General features: G+C 42.1%; 1 protein-coding gene across 1 annotated transcript in view; it reads left to right on the top strand.

Moving 5' to 3' along the window:
• The first annotated feature begins 503 nt into the window (after window positions 1–503).
• Window positions 504–26,214, top strand: part of LOC105006898 (heterogeneous nuclear ribonucleoprotein L-like) — a 29,620-nt gene continuing 3,909 nt past the window's right edge. The window contains exons 1-9 of the mRNA XM_010865628.5: window positions 504–884; window positions 16,271–16,389; window positions 17,167–17,404; window positions 19,425–19,510; window positions 19,703–19,799; window positions 19,920–19,992; window positions 24,690–24,761; window positions 25,682–25,896; window positions 26,085–26,206. Coding sequence (XP_010863930.3) covers window positions 687–884; window positions 16,271–16,389; window positions 17,167–17,404; window positions 19,425–19,510; window positions 19,703–19,799; window positions 19,920–19,992; window positions 24,690–24,761; window positions 25,682–25,896; window positions 26,085–26,206 — 1,220 coding nt within the window. The 5' untranslated portion in view covers window positions 504–686. The remainder of the gene's footprint in view (window positions 885–16,270; window positions 16,390–17,166; window positions 17,405–19,424; window positions 19,511–19,702; window positions 19,800–19,919; window positions 19,993–24,689; window positions 24,762–25,681; window positions 25,897–26,084; window positions 26,207–26,214) is intronic.

Genomic DNA, 26,214 nt, shown 5'->3' on the forward strand with positions numbered 1-26,214 from the left:
ACAGTAGGATCTGCTGGTTACATTATTATTGGTAGGATTATAAGGCTTTTATTAAATGTGTATTAAGAGGTTTGGGGAGATTCAGCATTTGAACATAGCTGTTTATGATTTGAGGAAAATTATTCTGTTGACACAGCTAAATGGCATATTATTTTAGCAGATATGTTTCACATGCTGTAGGCTAATAAACTTTTTATTCAGAAGATTGGGTTTAAGGACTTTTATAACATATTCACGTGGTCGTGATTGGCATGAAACTGATGCCAAATGGTTAGAATATTGCAGATTTCCAAGGAGACACTGATTTTTATATAATTGAGCCGAATAGTGACAATGACACCTCTGCGTAGTCCACTTCACTGCAGAATTTGGAGAGCGCTTGCTTTCTCTGTTGACACACATATAATGACCAATCCGTAGCAGTATTCCTAGTAGCAAGCGCAGGCTGTCCAATGAATGGCTTGCAGGGTGGTTCTCCAAATATCCACTCACACCTTCTCTGGGCAGTGCTGGTACAGAACCACGGAGGAGGGCGCGTAACATGATGATATACAGGTTTTCTTGATACACAGTACTCCAGAGACCCTACTAAAACCACGACAGTGAGCTTACGACATACCACTAGTCCGTCTTTGCGCTCTGTTTACAGATAAAGAAGGTTTAAGTTGCTGTCCATCTGAAGAGCAATGTCGCTCAATGAAGAATACGAGGAAGGCGAGTATGGGAGGGCGCCAAAGCGACTGAAGACGGCAGAGGTGGAGGAGGGCGAGGAGCTGGAGGAAGGAGAGGACTCGGACTCTGAATCTGCAGGGCTGCTCGGTGATGTGGAGAATGTAGGAGCCGAGAAAAGGTGGACCGCAACGAAATACGGACCTGCAAGACGGGTAAGGGAAGTGCGCACTCGGAATCATAAATACGAAAATCAGTTCCAAGATTGGAATGCTAAGATAATTGTAATTTATTGCAACGGAGTCTATTTGCTACTGTTAGAGTATCTTAGTCCATATTGGCTGTTCATTCACTGGATTCCTTTGCTATTAATGAGGTTGCAGTAAATATGTCAGTTTAACCTTTTTACATTTGATATTTTAGTCATAGCTCATGCTCTTATCTAGAGCGATTTACGTATCTTATTGACAACATAAATTTAGAATACTTTACAATGTTTTTGTTTTTTTTACTGAGGGAGGATAGGGGATGAATAAGCCATTTGGAGCCTAGGCGTTATCTGGTTTCTGTGATTATGAGGGGGCCAGATTGAAAATGTTGTCGGGACAGTGTCTCATCCAGGAGAAGCACCATAGGCAAGGCAGTGTCCTGTTTACTGCCCTGTACTGTTAGGACCATTTTCAGATGTTTTTGTCCCATTCAGCATAGCTTCAGAAGCAAGCCAGCACTGGGATGCATTTGGCATTTTAAAGCATTTTCCAAGCCTAAATCATTGCATATTTCTTGCGTTGTTATACAGTAGCGAGAACAGGTTTGTGAACGCTAACTATATAAATGGCTCCTAAAATATAGTTTAATCTTCATCTAAGTGATAACAATAGAGATTATTGTTGGGGCATCTTTCATTAACAGATTGCTTCAGTTCATACCAGAACATATCAATCAGTAGGGTTAGGTCAGGACTCTCGACTAGGCAATTCCAAGAAGCACATATTTTGTTCTATGTCAAGTTTTGTGTTTAGGGTCATTGGCGTTCGTCATGAACCAGCCTCTTTTAAGCTTCAGATGGATATTGTCCTGTAGAATTTCCTGATACAAGTTCGAATGAATTGTTTCCTCAATGACTGTAAGCCATCCAGGCACTTAGACAACAAAACAGACCTAAACCATGATGCTGTATTTTGTCTCTTTCAAAGGTAGCATTGTGCTAACATTTTTGAGTTGTCTGTTCATAAAGCATTATTGTGATAGTGTGGTGGAACATCCTGCTGGTTTATGGCAAACCTGAAACAGGCATCAATTTAATTTTTGGAAAGTACTAGTTTCCCATATGGTATCTTCCCATTAATCAAACACTTGTTTTGTGTCTTCCTTATTGTGGACTTATGGACACATGTTATTTTGAATTATTTGTCACCTTGACCCTTATACAACTTGCTCTTGCTGTGATCTTTGCTGTATGCTCACTCCTAGGATCGTTGCAATAGCACTGACCTTTCTACAGTACATTAGTCTGTTCTCTTTTGAAATGCCTTTATAGCCTTATCTAGGCCTTTGAGCCTAAACCGCTCTACTCCTGGGTTTTTTTTTATATTTATTTTGACTGGGCCATATTCCACATCAACAGATTTCTGATTTGAGGGGCCGACTTAATTGGGAAAAAACTGTGTTTTTGCCGGACCATGTAAATGACTCAAGGGGTAGTCAGTCAGAGTTAGTGACTGACTGACTACCCCTCGTTAAATAGTATAGTGGTTAGAGATGCAGAATATTGTGTAAGAGGTCCTGTGTTCAAGGCTTGTCGCAGTCAAAACTAATTCTGCCTTAGGATTTGTTGGCTACGATCTTCAGTAGCTACGTTATAGTAAAAAGCAGTTATCGTCATCTATATTGATAGTTATTGTATCAATGTCATTCACGAATGAAAGAAAAACAAACATATTTTGTGTCATGAAATGAAATAGCTTTGGCAGTGTAAAGTTCATCTTCAGTCTCGCTAGCAATTGCTCAATTCTTATGACTCTTCCAAGTTAGTAGATATTAGTAAGCCTATTACTGGCTAATTACTGGCTAAAACGGCCAGTGGCAAAAGCCTTAGTTTATAGACGTTATTTGTGGTGTAGGTAAACTGAATAAAAAATTTTAGTCAGTTTAACTTTTATCTAACATCGAGACGCGATACCGACACATGGCCAATGTATATCTCTGTGGTGTAGTGGTTGAAGACATAACCTCTCACATGGGAGACCCAGGTTCAAATCCACTGAGAGCAACAACATTCACGATTTTTTATTGCGGGCCAGCTGAATTAGGCTTTCCTGGTTCCTTTTCTGGTTTTGTATGAAAGGTGAACTGTAATCCTGACTAGAATGTAATCACATTGATTGGAACACCTTACTTCAGTTACCCAGATTGGAAGATGTCATCATCCTTGAGGTTCACGTATTTATTCCAGTATATTCTGAACATGTTGGACCAGTGGGTTTAATGAAGACATGTAAAAGTGCACAATTATGTGTGTTCTTGTTAAGGCCCTGTGTTTATGTGTTGTTACGGCATGAAGATCAGACCAAACTATAGGTGCCTTTTGCAGGTAATTTCTCTCAACTGTATTGTTATAACATTGTAAATAACTGTTTTTTTATATGCTGTATATTCTATATATTTGGGGCATTTTTATGTTCTATTTGATAGAGACTTCACCTCTGTTGAGCTTTAATAATTTCAGCAGTATCTGTAAGATATGAATTGAAAAACAAACACTCAACCATAAGCGCCAAGGACCTTGCAAAGAAACTAAGGAACAGTGGTAGAAAAAGTACAGGATCGATGTAAGGCTTGAACGGCCTTGAGTATTCTTTTGAAACATGGTCAAGACAGTTATGAAGTAGAGTAGATTCACAAAGACCCTGTCTAGTTCGGGTTATCCTTCCAAACTGGATGACTCAGCAAGTTGGAGTCTAATAAAGAGGCTAGCAAGAGGCCACAGGGAACTTTTATGGCAAGACATATTGACGTTTTATACAGTTACAGTCAAAGGTTTGGACACATGTACACATTGTGGATAAATAGTGAAGATATCAAAACTATGAAATAACACATGGAATCATGTATTAACCAACATTCTTTTTTAACAAATCAAAATACATTTATATCTTTCATGCTTCAAAGTATCCACCCTTTGCCTTAATGACAGCTTTGCACACTCTTGGCGGTCTCTAAACCAGCTTCATGAGGTAGTCACCTGGAATGTTTTTCTAACAGTCTTGAAGGAGTTCCCACATATGCTGAGCACCTTTTGCCTGTTTTTCCTTCACTCTGCAGTCCAAAACATCCCAAACCATCTCAATGTCACCTGTTTACATTTTAAAAGAATAGTTAACCAACCATCACGTTTCAGATAGAGACTATTTTTGTGCTTACAGATATTCACCAATTCTTCTTTCACTATAATAGAGAGGTACATGTTGTCCTCTCAACCAGTGGAGGGCGAACCAGCCCTAGAAGTCCCTTATGATGCTATGGTGACACAAAGCACACACATTAGGGCTGAGCTAGACCTTCACTGCAGATTTCTGTTCCCCTTTCTATCTTCTCCAAAAATCTGATGTAATGCTGACAGAGACCTTTCTTCTAATTCTACTCCTATCAACCCTGAGCATGTGTTCTTTCCCGCTCCCTCAGGAAATACTCTCTTTGTCATGACACTAACAGTGGGCTGAATGCTGTCAACAACACAGAATAAAACAATTGGGCTAATAAACAGTTTTCTTGGTTATTATATAATTACATTCATATTTCATTTTAATCGGTCAGCATCTCGTCCCTGCTAATTAGCAGTAAGACAACCAATAGTCGCCTGACACCCATGTCATGTAATTTATTTACATTCATAAAACATTTTTAACCAGATAAGTAACTTTCAACAATGACAGGTGGAAGACAGCACAACACAGAGACAACATGAATAATGTAAAAATACAAATAAACAGTATTTACGAAAAATACAACAAAATAAATAATCATGAGATTGCCTTGGACAAGACAAACGTATGGACCGATCTGTGGCTCAGCAGACACATTGATCTGATAGCAGCCTGGTTACTGTGCTTTTGAAAGGGAAAGATGTTTTCAAAATGTCAAGTTTAAGTGTCAAGTTTGTTATTTGTTCCAGTCATTGGCAATGGAGAATTGAACTGACTGACGACTAAAGGAAGTGTGGGCATTAGGAGTGACCAGTGTTAGATATCTAACCAAGTGCCTGCGTCTGTTTTCTATTAGAATAGCACATGATAAGAGTCTTGCCTAAGAGGGACTCGTAAAGAAATCCGTGTGAGTTTGGCGAAGGGTGTGTAATGAGGACTAGTTGACCTGGGTGTGAAGCTTAGGACAAAGTGAATGGGAGTATATTACATCTGATTGCTAATTACATGTATTTGTAAGGTTGCCGTAGTCAAGGATTGGCAGGATGGTCTTTTGTACCAGGGTGTACTTGGGAGGGTGGTTTAGTTATGCCGAGAAACCAGTGAAATAAGCATTAGACTGTAGGTGGGTGACATGGGTGTGGAATGAGTGCAGGGGTATACCAAGTTATTTGTAGGTGTTGACATACTCTAATTGTGACCCATTTTGGGCAAGAATAGTTTATAGTAAAGTTGGTAGGTTTCCGATTTCATGTTTCTGTGCTAACATAGGTTGAGTAAAACTACAACTTCCTCAAGACCAGCATTTCCTGGTACTGACCTTGAATAAAATATCCTTAATTTGTACCTTTTTAACAATGTCAGACAGTTGGAGCACCACAGATCACAGAGTGGTGTTACAAGAAACAAATCGTTATGAGGCCAGTACTTTTCGTAAGCAGGTAAAACTCAAGGCAATTTTTTTTTACTCAGGGAAAAACACCTGGCCTTATGTAGGATCAAGAAATCCTGTCACACTGCGGCAGCCTTGTACTTCTTATTTTAATTTTAAAGCGGGACAATACTTGTCAAGTATTGTTGTTCTGTGGAGTTAATCAAATAAGGAAAGTCATCTTCGTTCTCTCTTCCCAGGTTCTCTTCTGTCCAGCTCTCATCTGCTAAACCCTTCTGCGTTATGACTTTGCACTCCTCCAGTTCTACGTCCTATGACTCACTGTCTCCTTTCCACTGCACCGACTCGGTCTTCCCCTACTGCACCGTGGCTAAGTCTCACTGTGAGATGACAGAACAGGCCTGCAGGCAGCTGAGAGAAAATGGAGGATAACAAAATGCAGAATGACCTGTCACCCTTTCACTCCTTCCCTGCTACCTTCTTGTCCCCTGCATCTGAAGCCACTTTCCATTCCTCCAAATTTCAAACTTCTTCCTTTAACCCCAGGAATATCTTTGCCGCTTTCTTTTCTCTCTTTAATCGTCCATCTTTCCTCTTTACGGATGACTTTGTCAACCTCTTTTGAAAGAAGGTTGATGACATCCAAACCTCATCCACTGGTCCCTCACTCCCCAAACTCATCTATGCATTAACCTCTTTTTCCTTGCTCTGGTAATGTCTGGTCTCCTCCAACATATTCAATTATCCCTCCTCCAGATCATCTCCGAAGACCCTTTCCCATTGCTCACATCCCTCACCAACTAATTCCTGACAACAGGCTGCATCCCCTCTGACTTCAAGATGACTAGAGTCTCTTCACTCTTCATGAAAACAACCTACAGGCTGGTATTTCGTCTGTCCTTCCTTTCCAAAACCCTCCTCGGTCCAGCTCTCTGGTTACCACTGTCCGAACCGTCTCCAGGACCATAACCAGCCTGAATTCCAGACATGGCACACCACCATGGCCTCTGTCACAGTGGCTGTCAGCACTGTCCGTGATGACCTTCATCTTTGCCCATGATTTATCCTTTGCCTTCTCCAAAATTTCAGGGATGGCTACTCAGAATAATTCACTGACAATGAGCATCCTGTTTTTCGTGTATGATCAGTTTAATGCAGCCCAGTATGTGCTTTGAGATCCACAGCAGGCAACCATATGTGGAGAGAAACCATCTATCTGCTCTGTGTGTATCTCTGCTACACCATCTCAGCAGATTATCATGAGGCTGGTCCTGGCCTGGGGAGGACTAGAGCACATTATCTAGATTAGAGATGCAACGTTCTGGTCTTTGCTAGCTTGGGCGGTGCATATCTGTGGGCTGTTGATCGGCTTTTTCCCTTATCACCAAGGAGATGCTCGGTGTCTGCCGTCAGCAATACAATTCTGCAGCCTGTTGTCATGCTGATGTGGTTTCTGCACCCTTTCATAACAAATGCTTCAATATCAGATGGACGAGCAACAGCTACATTCAGACCATAGTACAAACATCAAGTTCAGAACGCCCTTGTGTTAGTCCCTAGGCCAAGGCTAGAATTGACACGGCCTGTCTTTAAATTAGATGGTGTACTGGCCCATCGCACAGTTGCGTCATTATGTTGAGGGGATCAAATCCTGGTTGCGCCGTACAGACAATGCCCAAGGGTCCAGCATGAACCGGCCGCAAATTGTACAAGGCTTCTTTGTAATTTCACACTCTAGTAACTCTTGGTGGTATGTCTGGTATTTAACCAGTTGCTGGTGTTTTTTGGCTGGGGAATGAGTTCACCTCGAATGCCTGTTTACTAACAAAAAAAAATTCTTGAGCTAGCAGTGTGAAAAAAATCCAAATGGCTTGGCGAAATGTGCTTTGAAAGAGGCATTAGATTTTTGACTAGTTTAGGATAGTAGGCCCACTGATGAGTCCTGTCCGATTACTGGATGCTGATGCTGAGCATAGTTAGGGTTAGGTTATACCTGGAATCAACAACGCTTCTCATTCTCATTCCAGATATTTCTTTCCATGAACAGTGTCTGGAATATCAATATATAAGATATTGGATATTGGATATTGATTTTAATTTAATTTTATTATATTTTCTATGGAATGCGGAAAGCAGTAGGGTTGGGTCGTCTCTTCATTGCAGAAGTATAGGTGTGTGTGTGCATTTTTCCGGAGTGTTTTTGTCTGCATGCTTGTGTTAGCAACCTTGCAGGAAGTGTGGACCACAAACAGACCAGGTTTGCCTGCAGTTTGTGTGTGTGTGTGTTCTGGTCTGGGTGCTGCCAAGTGTGATGCAGTGTGACAGGGTCAAATGGACTGAGGCTGGCGGTGACCTCCAGTGTGTTCTGAGTCATCAGAACTTATAATATGACAGCTGGGACTGCTAGTGAAAAACCGCTGTGAGCAGAAGAAAAAGGGAAGAGAAAAAGAGTTAGAGAGAGAGGTGTTGAAGAGTGGGAGACACACATTGTTTTATTCAGAAAGTTTACAGAAAGTGGGTGGGGTCCCCATGAGCACACCGACGGATGGATGAATAAGTCTGTGACTAAATGTCACACTACAACAATTAAGATTAATTAGGTGTATGAGCCTGAGAATGTATTTCTATCATCACACTTTGTGTGGCACACAAGGCTGCAGGACAGAGTATCAAGCTGGTAGACAGCTATTCAGAGTGTGGGATTATATGTGATTGTCGGACTCAGTGGTGCCACAAATGCTGCCTTGGTGCTTCCTTAGCTGAGAGCTTATAGTTTGGCCAAGGTCCCTAATGATATTCCTTACCTTTCTTTGACACCTTGCATTGCTCTAACACACATTTTTATTTTTAGGCGTATGTCTTTTGTGTTTGCCTCTTAAAGGCACTCTTGTAATGGTGCAAATTACTCTAATGCCCTGTGTTGTTCTTGCAATGCTGACAGAGAGTCCTTGAATGTGCATGTGTGCGTGTGGCTTGCTGCTTACACTCATCACTTTATAGAAGAAGCAGCACCTTATGACAGCCTCCTCCCGGAGACTTCTCTGTGACACACTCCAGACTCTCACACTCCAAACTCTCCACACTCCTTTCCTCTGTCTTCTCATCTCAGCATTCTTCACGGTCAGAGAGAGGTTATAGAGAGTGTGACGGGGAACTACACCGTGTTCTCTGATGAGTGCTCCTGTTTCCCTCCTACAGGCTGTGATCTGACCTCCTGACGTCTCCTACGGTCTCCCATGTCTTCCACTCGTACCAGCACTATAACAGGGAAAATAATTAGTTTGATTTCACATTGCCTCTCTGGAGAGGTGTGAAAAATAAATGACAGTTTATGTATCACCAGTTATGTGTTTTGCATAGTTTTTGGTATTAGTCATCTTTAATTTAGTTACTATTAAATCTGTGTATGGTTTTTAAATGTTGAACCTTGGGTCGAGACTCAGAATTCACCTCAGTGGGTGGGTTACGTTCATAGACTGTAAAAAAAATATGGACGTAGTAACCGTGACATCACCCATAGGTATCTGAAGACCCGTTTTGAATTAGCACTGTATGGTTACGAGTCGTTTATTTGGATGTCACTTGATTATAACGTTCCTTGTCAGTGAATGGAGATAGCTGAGGCAATACCAGTAAGGACAAACCGCTAGGAACTGGTTACGTTACACAGTTCATTTTTTTTTTCTCAAACCTTCAATTATAGCACAGAAAATATATTGTTGGCAAAGAGAAACCAGGAATTTATTGTTTTGTCACTATTAGTGTTGACATTCTTAAAGAATCCTTGTTAAGCCATTGTGTTTCATAGAGCCCAATTCCATTCATAACCGTAGGCCATTCAAAGTGTTTGCACACTCGTTTTGTTAACTGAAAGAATTAATGGCGCAAGCAAGAGTGGAATAAAATAAAATAAAAGCAATTCATGCAGCAAGATTTAAGTAGCAAGTGAATTCACAACAGCTGCCCTCCTACTGTGTTCCAGCAGAATGAATGGGTCGTGTGGCCTTAGTGAAGCATCAGGAAAACCTGACAGGCATCAGGAAAACACCACAAAAATGTTACGTTGTGTTCAGATAACAACAGGACTGCTCTCATCCAAAATGGCATAAAACGAGTAATTCAATCAAATCAATGAAATTGCCTGCAGTTGTCACAAAGTGCTTTTACAAGCCCCTAGCCTGAAACTCCAAAGAGCAAGCAACAACAGGGTTGATGCACAGTGGCTAGGAAAAACTCAGATGTCAAAGTGGAGATAATATCCATGGTTACCCTGAAGAATATGTTGATTAGGGCTTCGCGATTCATGAAGTAACTTAACTCCTGATGGTCCTGGAAAAATGGCAGAAATTACAAAAGTCTGAGAACGTGTCACGCTTTTAAGCACATACTGGATTGACTGCCATTACTGCAAAACTGCTTACATTTTACAGAAACACGTCATTTGAAATCCATTCATGCAGGCATCATACCTGGGCACGGCGGGGTGAGGTTTCTGTTAACTTTAGCCATATGAGTTCACAGCCTTGACCCATCAGATAGGGAATCAATATGATCTTTTTCTGACTAACTAGCTAGGTGAGGTTTCTGTTGATGTTAGCCATGTGAGTTTGGCAACCTTGATAATGCAGTCTCCGGTCAGAAAGGACAGGGGATGTAAGATGAGATAATTGAGCTGAATATCTTAAGATAATGTTTATTTCTTTATTGCGTTTTGTAACGGTCCCAGCCTGAGGGGGACTGTCGTGTTTTCTGTTTGTCCTTGGCTTGTCTTGTCCTTGTATGGTCTTTCCTGTAGTTGTTTCAGTTAATTTATTCCTTTCACCTGTGTTTAGCCCCCACCTGTTTCTGTCCTTGTTAGTCTGTGTTTTTAGTTTAGCCATTTTCTCCCTGTCCTTGTCGGTCATTGTGTGTGGCATGTTTCTGCGTTCCTGACGTCTGAGAGTATGTTGTAGTGCCCGGCACTCCTTTTGTTTCTCTGCTTTTGTGTTCATTGAAAGATGCCTCAAACCTCTGCGCCTGGCTCCGTCTCCCTCCTTTGAAATGTGACATGTTTAAAGAAAACATTTGGTTGGGAATTTCTTTTTCATTTTCTATATATACAAGAAGTGATAAAGCAAACACTGTGGCTTTACTGACCTGGGTATGATTGTCAAGTCCTGGATGGGGGCCTCTAGGCATCTTTAGATGCATGGGGGCCACAGTCAGGACCTGACCGCAGAGGTGCCTTTAGGCATCTCAGCATTTCTGTTTTCTGTTCTGCCTAATTAGAGACAGCTGAACCTTGTTGTTTACCCTTTACCTGTTAGCCTTTCAGTTTGTTGGTCATTGTATGGGGTTAGCTTTGTGTGTGTGGCCCTTCAGTTTACAGTTTGACTCTCCTTTTGTTGTTTTGTGTTCAACCTTATGAGAAAGAAGCATTAAAAGGATGTTCTGTAGCTCTGTGCCTCGTGTCATGACTCAACCGTGACAGAATGACCGCCCGCAACAGGACCCAGCAGAGCTGGACCATGGGGGAACTCCTTGGAGACAAAGAGCTGGTCTCTGATGAGGAGTACATCTTTGCTCTAGTCCTGGACCAAGCCGGGGATCCTTTTTCTTATTTATTGTTTTACGTATGTTCAGTTGATTATTGCATTCAATTACATTCACATCCACTCACTTATATAATTTGTCTAAATTAAGTTGTCTAAATTAAAGCTGTTTTGATAATTTCTATTTGTTCTGTTGCCTTAATATTAACTATTTGCAATCCCTCCTCGTATGTTGAGGGAGGCGCTGTTAATTAACAATGCTTTTGGAAAATGCACTGATAAAAACGAGACACTTGCATCTTAAGATCATCTTAGTGCTTTGGGAAACCGGGGCCCCGCCTTTTTTCCCCACACTTATTCTTGTTTTTTCATCAATTTACTTTATCTTAATGGAAGGAAGCAAGACTTGCACAAGAAGAGTTCACTCTGCCTACCACACAAAATTAACAGCATCACATAACATTTAGTTTAACTGCGCGTCCAGAATATCTAGGTATCTGTGGACATTGTCAACAAGTATGTTTGCCACACTTGCAGATGGGGTGGTTGAGTTTGGTAAGGAAAATACGTTTTGTGTCTTAGAAGGATCATCTGTAGAAGTGTCCTGCAGTTTTTCTATTAAAAATGACAGATTAAAAAATGTCTTCTTTTTTAACAACAACAACAAGATGAAATGGAAGGACACAACCATTCCAGAGTCTGTGTTGAAAGATGAAGAGTATTACGGACGTTTGCAAGGTGGTGGTGTGGGAGGTGGTGGTGGTTATAGAGAGATGCTTGTTATCACAGATTTAAGACCAACAGACTCTGGTGATTATAAGTGTAGAGTTAACACCCATACATCAGGATGGAAGAACAGTGAATATGGATCAACTGTTGATGTCACTGTTCTGAAGGTGAGGAGTAATCCAGACACCGTGCAAGAAGGACAGAGAGTAACACTCACCTGTGACACTAAATGTACTCTGAGTGGCAACTCCAACCCGACTTACATCTGGTACAAGAATGGACAACGACTAACCAACTCAAGGACTATAAATAACAGCCTGTACCTAGATTCATTCAGCACTATGGATTCTGGCAGTTACACCTGTGCTGTAAATGACATCCATTCTCCAGCACTTTGTCTCCTGGATAACTGTTGGGATGTGAGATACAATAAGACCATCTGTGCCATAGAGGGGTCATCTGTGGACCTGCCTTGCACTTATACATACCCCAGTGGTCAGACCATCACACAGACTCTTTGGTCAAAAACAGTGGATCCAAGCAGGACACCTAAAGACTTGGAGTATGGAGATGTTGTGCAGTACCATGGGGATAATGAGACTGACTGCACCCTGAGACTCAAAGAGCTGAGAAAGAGCGACTCAGCCAAGTACAGTTTCAGCTTCAAAACACAACAGATGAGTTACAGTGGCCCATTCAAGGTAACTCTGTCTGTCACTGACATACAAGTAATGATTAATCCTAGTGTCGCCACAGAGGGAGAGCCAGTCTGGATCTATTGCAAAGTGTCCTGCATTCCAAAGCGCAACTCTACTGGTTTCATCTTCTATAAAGACAACGTTCACCTGCCCCTTCTAGACAAAAGATGGATGGATCTTAAACCAGTCAGCAGTGATGATGCAGGCATTTACTCCTGTGCATTGTTAGGCCTTGAGCATTACCGTGCCCTTGCAGCTACGCTCATTGTGAACTATCCTCCAAGGTCCACCACTGTGAAAGTCAGCCGGTCTCAGAAGACAGTTTTGGGAAGCAGTTCAGTAATTCTGACCTGTGACAGTGATGCCAACCCACCTGTAGATAAATACATCTGGTACAAACGGAATGGATCTGCAGTCAGCGTTTTACAGGGAGAAACAAAAAGGTACATAAACTCAGTTGTCAGTCTGAAGAACCAGTACTTTTGTGAGGCTCATAATAAGATTGGAGCTCAAAACTCAACCTGGGACATAGTCGAAGATGTTACACAATCGTCTTTAATGATTTCTGTACTGGTGGTCGTGGCTGTCCTAACTACTGGAACCCTTCTAGTCTTTGGCTACTACATACTGAAGAGACGACACCACAGAGAAAGCCAACTCAGAGCTGATACACAGACATTACATTCTGATACCCAGAGAGGACACTCTGTCAGAAGTCATGCCTCAAAAATCATTGTGAATGAGAGTGAGAGTAGAGAAAATATCTATGCTGACCCTGATGAGTATGTTAACTTACAGGAAGACACATACACAGCTCTTCAGGGAGATCCTGGCCACAGTGTGTACAATACCATGACAAAGAGAACATCACCATAAAGATTGAAAAGCAAACCTACAACACCAAAATGAAGTTAGGCCTTTCGTCTTTTGGTGCTTCTCTCAAAACTGATATGTCTGGGATGAACTTAAGCATTGAAGTTTATGCTGGACTTGAAAAAGCCCACCACTGTTATAAATGTTTGGTATTTGATGTTAGTTGATTGTCGCCTGATGCTGTCTAGACTGATTTAATCAAATTACATGCAAGTGTTCTTATTCTTTGGCTTGATTATTACCAAAAAAATAATGTTTTCTTCGTGGTAGTAACATACTTCAAGTGGTCATATTTTGTTTAAGGCACTTCTATGTGACTCAATATTAATATATGCCACTGGGTTATGCACTCTTGTTGAAGTTTGGTTTTAAATGACTATTTTATTTCATTTTAATAGGCAGGCACAGCTGTTTTCTGTTGTCCCTTTATTTCCATATGCTCTTAGGAATTCAAGCTACCCATGGTTACTATTATAGTTAGTGGAAAATACAAATTACATATTTCTCAGGAATTTATTATGTAGATTTATTTTGTATTTTGTAGTATCGAAACCATTCCAAACCGTTACACCACTCAACCGTATCGCACCAAACCATGAGTTTGGTCGATCCTTTTACCCCTAATTAAAATTCATTAATTAAGTGTTTGATTTTTAGGCACTACTGGTTGGGATTAGGTTTTTGGGCTAGCATAAGCTAGGATATGCATAAGATTAGGTTATTAATGTTAGGTTTAGTATTAGTGGGTAGGATTGTAATATTTTGGAAAAACATGTTTACTACAGCTGAATTCAATTATTATTCATGAATGTCTTACATTGCCAGATGCATACTCATAATCAATGGTTGTGACAAGGCAAAAGAGAAGCCTGTAATTATTGCAGGCTTGATGAAGCTTGATTGCTAATGTAGCTTATCTACCTAAGTACGCAGGTGCTAGAACAGGGTTGGGCTGAATTATGAATGTGTAAAGCTGCCTTATCTGACTGTGTTGTTTTATGTTAGTTAGTGTTTTTGGTGTCATGAAAGTAAGAATACGCTTTTTAAAAACACTTCTCTTTTCACGTGCCTATGACTGAGCACTTAAACTTAACCACATTGTTTAGCCTTATAGCTTCCTATGTTTTTATCCTGTTTTTATTCTATTCTATTTTCTTATTCTATGTGTTATTGAAGTTTTGATATTTGAGTATTTGTTTTTATGATATTGTATTTCTATATGTTTTTATTTTTCTTTGTAAAGCACATTGAATTGCTTTGATGTATGAATTGTGCTATATAAATACATTTGCTTGCTTTAAATCATATTTTACTTTTCCGTGAGTATACAGCAAAAATAATTTTTTTGACTTCGTCCCAAATACTTGCTAAATGTAAAGTGCTTTCCCAAATTTGTCAAAATAAATGTAGGTCATTTTTCACAATTTCTTGTACTTCCACAATTTTGTATGTTCTCTGTGACAGAGGATTTTTACTTTTGTATATTGTCTGTATTAAAAGAGTTATATGTACCACTACAGTGAGTGGGGATTGGTTTATGACCTTCTTGCTCTACCACTCTCTCAGTGTGTGACGGACAGTCCAACAGAAGTCAGGTTTAAGCACAATTTTCAAAATGTGTTGTTCTTCTCCTTATAAGAATATTATGTTAATGAGGATGAATAGGACAGTTTATTGTTCAGCCATATACCAAGGTATTTGTTAGGGATGCCATGATAAGAAAAATGGTACCAATGTTCCTATCACACAATCGGCCAAGGTTGATACTGATTGGTATAAGTTTACTAATAAAAATCTTCTGTATATGCTTCTAATTTCAAGTGCAGATTAAATCATGGAAAAGCTATTCTTTAATATATTTAGATAAAAAAAATGTCTGATGATGAAACATTTTATAATAATAAATTCTATCTTTCTTTAATTTTATATTATACAATGCTTGGAAGTTAATATTCTAAATACAGAAAGTCCTATGAAAATAGAGGTAATTATAAATTTATAACACAAGGAAATGTGAAAGGACTGAAATACCTTCCCTGGTAATGCAAAAAATACTATTTTATTAATATGATATATATAAATATATATTTCATGTTTTAATATGAGTCAAAACGATGCATTATCGTTGTCCACAGGGACTTCATTGTGGGCCATTTGAAATTAGTCTGAATTTGGAGTCAGATGCTACCAGCAAGAATTTCATCTCACTGCCTTGTCCAGAATCTGTCTTCACAGTCTCTAGTCCCTTTCTTTCTCTCCATTTGTAAAACTAAAAACCTTTTGCCCCTCAATCTTCATGTGTCACTGTTTTTACTTCATTCAACTTCCTCATTCTAGCTTATTTTCTATTTGTTCTTTTGCTCTCTCCTGCTGTTCTTGAGTGGAATACACAACAGCAGGCAGAGAGAAGTGGTTAAAAGTCAACAGTTTGCTTTTATTCTATGCTCCAAAAATCACTGTGTTTTTAGCACATAGGTCTGTATACCAAATATTGAATGGGTATTAAACAACAATGATATAAATATCTAAACATAAATCCCACTACTACAGGAGAAAGCTAGCTCAGACCAACCCAGTTTTATCCTGAGCCTATTAGATCGCAGATCAATTATGTTACGCCAACTTGAAGTCAGAGATTCCCAGATCACGGCAAGTTTTTTCTTCAAAATATTTCATATTGTCTACTTGCTTACGCTGCCAATAAAGTGAGCGCTTTTTTGCTCATTTGACGATCTTCACCTCTGGGACTAAAAGGATTTTAAACCCTTCAGTTCAGATGGGAAATCCCTGAAGCAATTTACCTCCCATTAAAGGTGACATAGAGGGAGGATGCAGTCCCAGTTAGGGTAGGTCGGCGTGTACTGGAGCTCATCCATTTTGAGCTGCAGTTAATTTATACAGCCTAGAACCTCCCTCCATCCATTCACAGTTTTTTGTCATGTGTGTGTGTTCCAGGATAATGGAGAGGAAGCCCACAGAATAGCCCAGTCCCCAGTGGTCCATGTCAGGGGCCTGTGTGAGGCTGTGGTGGAGGCAGACTTGGTGGAGGCCCTGGAGAAGTTTGGGCCCATATGGTAAGAATACGTGCACCCCTTAACCACTGCTCCCTGTTTCAATTACTGTGAGGCCCTTAAACAAAAGCCATGTACTAGTTGACCACTAGAAGAGTTACTAGGACAGTGTGTAGGAAAAGGAAAAGGTGGAAGATGCACTGAATGCACTGAACTGGGAGTTGGAAGACACTGGAGTTTAGGTTAAATGTATCATAGTGTAGAAACTGTACATAGACACACACATATAGACACACACACACACACATAAACACACACACATACAGTGGGGAGAACAAGTATTTGATACACTGACAATTCTGCAGGTCTTCCCACTTACAAAGCATGTAGAGGTCTGTAATTTTTTATCATAGGTACACTTCAGCTGTGAGTGACGGAATCTAAAACAAAAATCCAGAAAATCAAACGTTGTGGCTATTTCAGTGTTTATTTTTCCATCTGTCTATCCTATTAACTCTCCGATCACAGGAGCAGGGCAGCACTTTCTCCCCTCTTGGGTACACATACTGTATGATAATACACTATTGGCTAGGCGTTTTACAATCCAGTTTTTGCAGTCATTTTATGGCACAGGCTCTCGTCTAAGAAACCTCAGAGGGTAATATTCTCCACTGCGCCTGCCGACCGTTTCAGCGCGGCGGCAAGGATGCGGGGAATTGCCGTGCGATTTGAGCCGCAGCCCGTTTAGAGTAACGGACCGAGTTACTGCTGTTGCTAACTGTAATGGGCCGAGTTAATTGAGTTCTAATTGACGTGGTGGTTTTTCTACTTTCACGGCAGCTACGTGATGATGATGCCCTTCAAGCGGCAGGCGCTGGTGGAGTTTGAGATGGTGGAGGGGGCCGACAAGTGCGTTTCATGTGGCGGCAGCGAGGCGGTCTACATCGCGGGCCAGCAGGCCTTCTTCAACTACTCCACCAGCAAGAGGATCACCAGGCCCACTAACTCAGACAACCCCAACAGTGGCAACAAAGTCCTGCTGCTGTCCATCCAAAATCCCCTGTACCCCATCACCACGGTAACCACACGATGACAGCTCGTGAAGCCATGGCTAAAAACACATCATTATTTCTCATGTAGTAGGCTGGTGAATAGAAATCGAAAGCTTTGGATATTCTAAAACGACTGCAGGATATCTTGCTCTCTCGTTTCCTCTCAATCTTTGTTGCCCTTTATCTTTCTCTGCAAATGTCGAAATACTGAGCTCAACCATCCTGAGAACGCGTCATCTAATGGCCAATTGCGTTCATGTGGCTACAGCTCTCGTCCTCTTATCTCATGTGTGCATGATTTATTCAGATACCTGTGTACGTCTTCCGGAAAAGATAGTTAATGCATTTTAAATTGCTGGACCTTCTTTGTTTGACGGCTGGGTGAAAATGAGCCCCACCTCAAGCAAACTTACACCTGATTTATATGACACATTTCAGATGCCATCCAGGCAAAATATGAGGAGCTGCTAGGCACAGACCTTTCCATTGCGGATTGAGAGTACAGCTTGAAGTACATTTATACCTCTTCCATCAACTCCAGACATTGTCTTATACACTTCATAAAATATTACACAGATTACACTATTATACCTCTGCTTTATGTGATGAATGTCAAACTGCAGAGGGCACACTACTCCATTGCTTTGCCCTATGCTCTTATCTGTATGCCCAAGTCAAAGACTTTTATTTATCTAATACACAGAATAACATAGCATCATTCTGAACAATGAAAGTCTTGGGACACGGCACACGACATCAGTGGATTGTGGAGCCATTTTCAGTGTGACCTTCCTCTACGGCGCACCAGGGCAATAACAAATAAATGTTACTTGTCTGGAATCTTTGGGATCCTATTGGATGTTGATTGTCCTGGGATTATCTGAGGTTGTTCGCCGATTGAACGACCCCCAGAAACAATTTACAGGATGTCTTATTTTGGCAAAATAATTAATCTTGGTGTTTTGGCAAATGTTTTTTTATTTTTATTAATTGGCATACATTAAGAGATAATTAAATGTATGCTGACTGAAATTTTTGCATGTTCTCTGGAGGCTCCTCTGCCTGTTGTTTCATGGGAACCGACCAACAGCCACACATCCTGTGGCTGTTTCAATGTTTATTGCATCTCCTGTCCCTCTTCTCTTTCCTCCTCTCTCTCCCCCTCTCTCAGGTTGTACTGATATGTAGAGCTGACTCCACATGTCACCTGTAGACCATGTTCAGATAGCATTTGCCAGAATACCAGAAAGATCACTTGTATATCAGTCTTCCTCACGCATGGATGCAGAAATATAGTGAGAAAGCATCCAGCCTAGTGTCGCTCCCCTGTGACTCAGCTGAGCAGAGGAAATACATCACAATACAACTAAGATGAATGGGCAGCCCTGCAAGTGGATAATGGACACCTAAACAGGGTTGAATAGTGTTGTTATTGAGTCCAACAGAGCTTTATCGCCTTCTTAGAGAGACACTGTCCCTGTGTTTTGAACACATGAGCGTGTGGAAAGTATAAACACTCACGAAATGACTCAGACATCCGTATGCATGCTACCTTAGAGATGAATCCCTGGTGGACAGACTACATAAACGTGTCTGGTGTGGTAGATCTGTTGTGGGACAACGGTTTGCCTGAGATGACAAACCGCGTTAGCTTCAGTGCATTGGACAAATACAACATTTGCAGGTGTTAGCATCTTTAGTATACGCAACGCCATAGTATAGTTTCATATATCAAGACCAATGGTACTTTCAAATGTATAATTTATGGGTTCCTAATGTATTAGATGTCATCCCCTCACCTCTTAAGCGCACACACACTCACACACGACACCAGAAAAGTCTTGCCTAAACTCTCCATTTTATTATTATTCCACCGGCCTCAAACAGAAACCTAGGAGAATATTCCAAGCAAGTGTCACAGCCCGGTGAACGCTCTTGGTTGCTGTATGTGTCAGGGAGAGACGCGGCGTTAACTGGATCTTCTATCTTCCACCGGCAAAGCCCTGGTGAGAGCTGACACATTCTGTCTCGTCCTCTGTCTCCAAGGATGTCCTCTACACGGTGTGCAACCCAGTCGGCAGCGTGATGCGGATCGTCATCTTCAAACGCAACGGCATCCAGGCCATGGTGGAATATCCTTTCAGTCCAGGCCTCTGGCAGGCGATTGGCGGTGCAGGATGTGACCGGGAACAAAAGCACCTCCAGGTCTAGTTACTGAAGTGGTTTTTTCGCTGATGTTCGGAGGCATTTGGGGGCTTGGTGATGGTGCATTCGATGTTTGAGGTTCCTCGCTTGTGTCAGTGTTTCCCTTAACCGCCCCTCACGTTTGAGTCCGTTGAGTGCGCCCAGAAAGCTAAAGCCGCTCTGAATGGAGCCGACATCTATGCTGGCTGCTGCACCTTAAAAATAGAATATGCCCGGGTGAGTCTTTATTTACTGCATAAGGTCACACATTTAATGCTTAGCTAGTGGATGTTCTTTAAAATGTCAGAGCACTTTCTTGTTGGCATGCAACATATTTGTTGTGTCTCCCTCCTGTAGCCAACTCGCTTGAACGTGATCAGAAATGACAATGAGAGCTGGGACTACACAAAGCCTTACCTGGTCCGCCGAGGTGAGAATCTGCTCTTTGCACTGTCGTTGTGTAGAAGCTGCTGTGTTAGTGCTACACAAAGCCAGACATAGTCAGGTTTTCATCCCGCTTAGTCGCTTCATCCCAGAACTGCCCAGGCTGCATCTTCTTCTCTTTTCTCCTTCCTCACAGACTGTAGATAACTCAGCTCTGAGCTGTCAGAGGTAGGGATGCATAGGGAGCCTAACTGTCCAGAGTCTAGTCTGCTTCAGCTGAGACAACAAAGAGAAATGCTGTAACTTATTGTCTTTATACTGTGCTGAATGTGCTTGCTGGATAAGATACTAATCAGAGGCAGAGGAGAGTACAGTGATTATATAACTGTATAAAGAATGTTTAAGTAGTGAAGGTGAAAAGAGAGCGGAGTTATGGCCTGTTATTGCCTGCCCCTCTTTACTATACCCCCCCAACCCACCCTGTCTATGTGAAGTCATCATGGTGACATTAGCGCCCCCTATTGGGAGGTGCTTAAGGAGCAGTAAGGACCACAGACCTCCAGTCAACCAAGCCAACACGAGAGCGACCCACTGCACATCCTTCTCCAAGCGACACACTCTCACATCCGTCTCTCACAAGCCTGTACCGGCCTCCCATGGGAATAGAGAGACAGGGAAAAAGAAAGAGGGACGGACGACAGGCTGACCCTGCACAACTACATGCATCCATCTTTTCCCAAACCTCGAGAGAGAGGGGGAGAGACTACTCATTCATCCTGACCTCATGCAACCTCAACATCAACACGCCCAGGAGAACCCACCAGTGCCATCTCATGGCTGGAGGACAGACTGCTGTTAGACTTTAGACCGGACCTACTTTCGTCTGTTAAGAATGACTCTCTGCTCTGTTACACTCATAAACACAATGTTTACAGTATCTTCTCCTGGAAGCTCTACTTGATAGGATACAAAGTGTGTAAGTGCCTGCTGTAGCCGAGAGAACTGTGTAGACGTCATCATGTCTATCATCGAATGCTCTGTTAATGGAGGACATTTTGTGGATAAAGAGAGTCACATTTCCTTCTTTGAGGGTCCCAGCTACTGCAGTCCTGAGTCTTAGAGTTACGTCCCTGGTAGCGTCACAGCCGGTGAGAACTGGACACCCCCTATCAGGTGCCCAGTTTCTCCGTCTGAAAGTCACTGATCTGTGAGTCACAGCCCTCTCTCTTCTACAGTGCGCCCGTCCTCTCAGACGAACCGATGGGCAAAGTCGCCCGCTTAGGAGGAGGTGTCCATTGTCACAGATGTCTCCCTTTACTGTGTGGCAGAAGTGAGAAAACCTAAAACAAGATGTTGTATTTCAAAGCCCGGTGAGAATGATTTAATCTCCTGCCGTGATGGCGTTCTCACAGCATTCCAATATATCCCTCCTCTGTGGAGATGTCTAACCTGGCCTCCAGTCTGACAGCTCCTGTACAACCCCCGCCGCTCCCCACTTACCTGCCAGGAACTCGTATTTTATCCACTTTAAAGCTGCCTCAGACTGCTCTAGTACTGGCTATTGCATTGGGTATCACCCAGACAATTCATAGCTCTGTCAGTTAGAGAGGGAGGTTACCCTCTGTGTGTAGTATTATCTGGTCACCTCATACAGAAACGACCTGCCTGCCGTTAAGGGACAGGCGTTAACAACACAGTGTTACCAGTGTGACCTGCCTGCGTTAACACGGCGTTAACAACACAGCGCTCTACCCGCGGCGGCAACGTGCCACATCCCGAGGGGACCAGCCCGACGGGGTTTCTGTGACAACGCATGCTCAGGGAAGTGTCGTAGGCACGGCGGGGTTGATGTGGTTGTCCTCAAGGTGTCTGTGTTCCGGAGGAAATAGCACTGGGTTTGGAGGGGTAATAACTCCCTGTTTAAACAGAAATGATTATGGCAATCTCCTCATAAATGGAGAGATGCAGCCAAGGAGAGAAGCAGCAATTTGTTGTTCTAATGTTTTGTATCCCATTTGGCGGTGGAAATATGATTGCCAAAACAACCATTCTCCATTAGCTCTGCCTGGATCAATAAAGGTTGAGTGGACAGCAGGGGTTTGCAGTGTCTCTGAGGGAGTTCTTAACGAGGGATAGTTTTCCCTGCTCTTGCCCCAGAGGACAAAAGGACAGAAAATTGTTGTTTGGTGAGGAGGTGGGAGGAGTGTTGCGGATCTCAGGGGATAATAATAGAGGGTGTTGGAAGCCTGATTTTGTGAGCGGGGGAGCAGGGGGAGGTGGTAGATATGTTCCACTAGCGCAGCAAACCGAATGTAAACCCAGCTGGATACCCTGCGTCTGGGATTGAAGGTCTCTGAGTGGACTCTTTTTTGATAATCCCCCATATCATTTTACACTCAGGCAGCACCTCAGGTGATTGTGTGTGACAGTGACTTGAGACCCGGGCGGTGTCACCCAAACCCCTGACCCAGGGCCGGCCCTAGGCATAAGCGACATAAGCCATTGCTTAGGGGCCCCAACTGCTAGGGGGCCCCAGACTGCTAGTTAGCCCTGGGTCGCTAGGGAAGAGGTGTCCCCCAAATCAAATTTTGCTTAGGGCCCCCAAATGGCTAAGGCCGTCACTGCCCCGACCACAGAGGTGACCTGACTATAATAGCTATTAGGTATGCACCGATAAGGCAATTATTGGCGGTTAGATTATTTTCAAATTGTCAGAGTGAACGTGACAACATGCTAATTGGAATGAAAGTCTCCTTCACTTCCTTTGCTCTTTGTGGTTTTTGACACTGTTCACATTATTTAACTTTCAGATCTGATTGTTGTGTATATCTGGCTCACCTATGGGTTTATTTATATGATTATTAAACTAGCCACAAAACAGAGTCAAACATCTCTTACATTCACAAATCAGATTTTTGCCTCCATTATATGCTCTCCAAAGTCCGCCAGTTCTGCCCATTATATGATGAAAAATCTTGCACTCTGCTGTGTTTGCTCCACTCTACTTCGAGGCGGCTTGCAATGTGCCATGGCCACTATAGTTAGAAATGGGCTACTATAAGCTACAGTGTGTAATGTATTGGGGGATTTCCTACTGAAAAAGGACATTGTTATCTAACTTATATCCAGGCTTTTCAGTTGTATAGGTAAGCTATTATAAAATGATATAATTGGCTTCCATGTAGATGGACAGGAGCTTTGATTAGTCAAAGTGTTCTTGATCAGTTCAACTGTGTTAGGAACTGCTCTTTGTGTTGGAACTGCTCATGTGGGAAATGGAACTGCGGCTGCTCTTTGTCCACACTGTGTCTCCATGTCTCTCCCTGTGATTCTGTGACAGATGTGAACTGACTGTATGATGATGTAACACAGGTTGATGTTGTGCACTCAAAGAGACAACCTGTGCCAGTAAAGCCAAGACCTCAGTGAGAGGGTTGCTGACTGTTCACGCTAGTGATGGTATTCAGGTACTGTTTCTTCACATATTTTTGTAATTTTTAAATGTTTTTCCCCCTGTTTACAATGTTGTTTCTTTCTAAATATTCTCCCTACTGTTCCTTGTCTCTATATTGCTGAAGAATTGTATTTTATGAAGTAAACTGGTATTGTGTAGTTAACAGTACTTAGGACATGTATTGGAATCTGATTTTCTGTTTGTGTAATAGTACTACTGTTCAGAATGTGTGGTGAAGGTACTGCTGTTGATGCATTGTATTCTTTATTATGCAGATTATTGCATGGGGCCTTGTCTAATGTATGTTGGTTAATATAATTTTTTGCAGAACACTATATGAAGCATAGCGTCTTAACATGTTATGACTGTCATGCCGTAACAACTAATAACAGCTGACATAATGTCTCACAACCTCTCTTAGTGTTGTCATAGTAGTGTACATTGTTATTGTTTGGTTGTTTTTGACCACTAAGTCAAAGTCACATAGCCCAGAAAACCTACTATGCAAGACAAACCATACCATTTAACCATACTTGGTAATAGAATGTTTATTCAGGAAGTGACATGGGGTTATCATTGTCACTGAAAATACGTTGAGGTCAGATATGGACCTGTCCCAGAGCTCTGTAGCTGAGGACATCTCCTGCTCCTGCCTTCAGCCCAGTCATCAGCTACAGGTCATTGGGGTAGGATCTGTACCCATCAGATGGTATAGGAAAATTCTCTGTGCCGTTCTTTTCACAAGGGCTCCTCAACGTACTGAAAACAAGGGCACCAATAATGTTGACATGTTTTTTTAGGGGGTGGGGGTTATATTTGTAGACGTTAATTTTGCTTGATTCCCTTGAATCATTGATGTGATATTCCATGTTCTAGATTAATAACGGCATACAGCCTTTATTTGGCATCTTTGTCACGGGTGAGTGTCATAGCAGTGTTATGATGATATTGCGACTGGTTATGACAAGTTATGACAGCTGTTACTACCTGTTAGGATATTTTTATCACCATGTTACCAGTAAAAAAATATTCCTCATGTAGCTGGGATTATTCATCATTGTGCTGTATGCCTTGTAGTGGCTGTATCGCTCTTTCTACCTGAACATGTAATGTACGAAATCAAGTGAGGAAGGGTTTCCCTGTAATCCCACAGTGTTTCTGTTATCCACAATTACCAGTTTGTTGTCCACAATGACCTTTTTTATCGCCGTGTCTGCAGTTGAATATGTCCTATTTCCATGTGTTTCCTCATACCTTCTCCCTGTGCTGTAAATGTGTTCCCGTTTCAGAGCGTGGGAAGGGCCGGCAGAGACAGGCCATACTGGGGGAGCACCCCTCCTCTTATGGAGACAATGGATACGGTAAAACCCCCCCCATCAGCACCAGATCCAAAACACCACCCAATGTGTCACTCAGGGTGCCAACCATAGCTACCTCTTTCATCTCCACGGCACACAGACTTCTTAAGTATCCACCCTCTGTCCACACTCCCCACTCCTCAGGAGAAACCCTACCTCCTCCCCTATGCCATTGCCTCAGATGGAGGGTGTAGATTCCCTGCCCTATTTGAAGGTGATAGGGGAACCTGCTTTGTCTCAAGAGGCTTGCTGTATGTAACCCACGCCACGCTCCTTTCACCATCTGGGTTTGGTTCAGAAGGGCTGGAAGGGGCACGAAAGTAGTAGCGGACCTCTCTTTCAAATTGTTTTATTTTGATTAGTGCCTTCTGAACACAAGCCAGGTTTAATGTCCCTGTGCAAGGCTTTTAGTCATTATTTTAATATATATATATATTAATTGATTCCCTGAACCTCCTTTGGCCCTTGAGATGCTCTGTCTGATTGTGTGGCCATTAGGAAACCTATGTGAAGATAGTTTACATATACCGACTCGATTGGGTGACAATGAATACTTGAACAGTCTTCTGTGTATAATAACCAAATCCGCCTTGTGACATCATGCAGTTGACAGGAAGTACAGTACCATCCCACCAAAACTTTTTTTTTTTTTTAAGACCTCTTACACAAAAAGACCATTATCGTATGTTTCAGATTGTTGCTTTGACCTCATTGAGTTGGTTGAGCTTTGCACTTGCAACATCAGAGTTTTGGGATTCCCATGGGGGGCAATACAAAAATATTTTATTGAAAAAACTGTGAGAATGTATGCCCTCACAACTGTAAGTCTCTTTGGAAAAGAGTTAATTAACTAAAATGAAAATGAAATAGTGTAGAAATATCATATAAGATGCAAGTATTTTTTTTTTGTTGATGTATTGCAGGGTCACACTGCCCCCTGCTGCCTCTGCCGGGGAACAGCAGGTACAAGCTGAGCTCCCACGATGTCCCTGAAGTAGTGTCCTACCCACTGCCCCAGAGCTCCGCCTACAACAACCACGCCTCCAGCTCTGTCGCCATGGTGAGCGGCCTGCACCCCACCAAGATGAACTGCACGCGCATCTTCAACCTCTTTTGTCTCTATGGCAACATCGAGAAGGTCAGCAGGGAGATGGACCGCTGGGGGGCAGCCATGTCTGGGTCTTTGTTTTTGATTGTTTACGAGAAAGTGATTAATCTTTGATTAATTTGTTTCTGTTGGTTGGTATTATTCCATTTGAAGTAGGTGCTGCTGAAGGTGTTTGTGGTTGGCTATGCATTATGACTGTGAATCTGTAAATGTGGCAGGTGAAGTTCATGAAGAGTGTCCCAGGTACTGCTCTGGTAGAGATGGGGGATGAGTATGCTGTAGACAGGGCCATCACTCACCTCAACAGCATCAAGGTCTTTGGCAAAAGGCTCAACGTCTGGTAAATCT

The sequence above is a fragment of the Esox lucius genome, chromosome 6, assembly GCF_011004845.1.
Source record: "Esox lucius isolate fEsoLuc1 chromosome 6, fEsoLuc1.pri, whole genome shotgun sequence".
NCBI classification, from domain to species: Eukaryota; Metazoa; Chordata; class Actinopteri; order Esociformes; family Esocidae; genus Esox; species Esox lucius.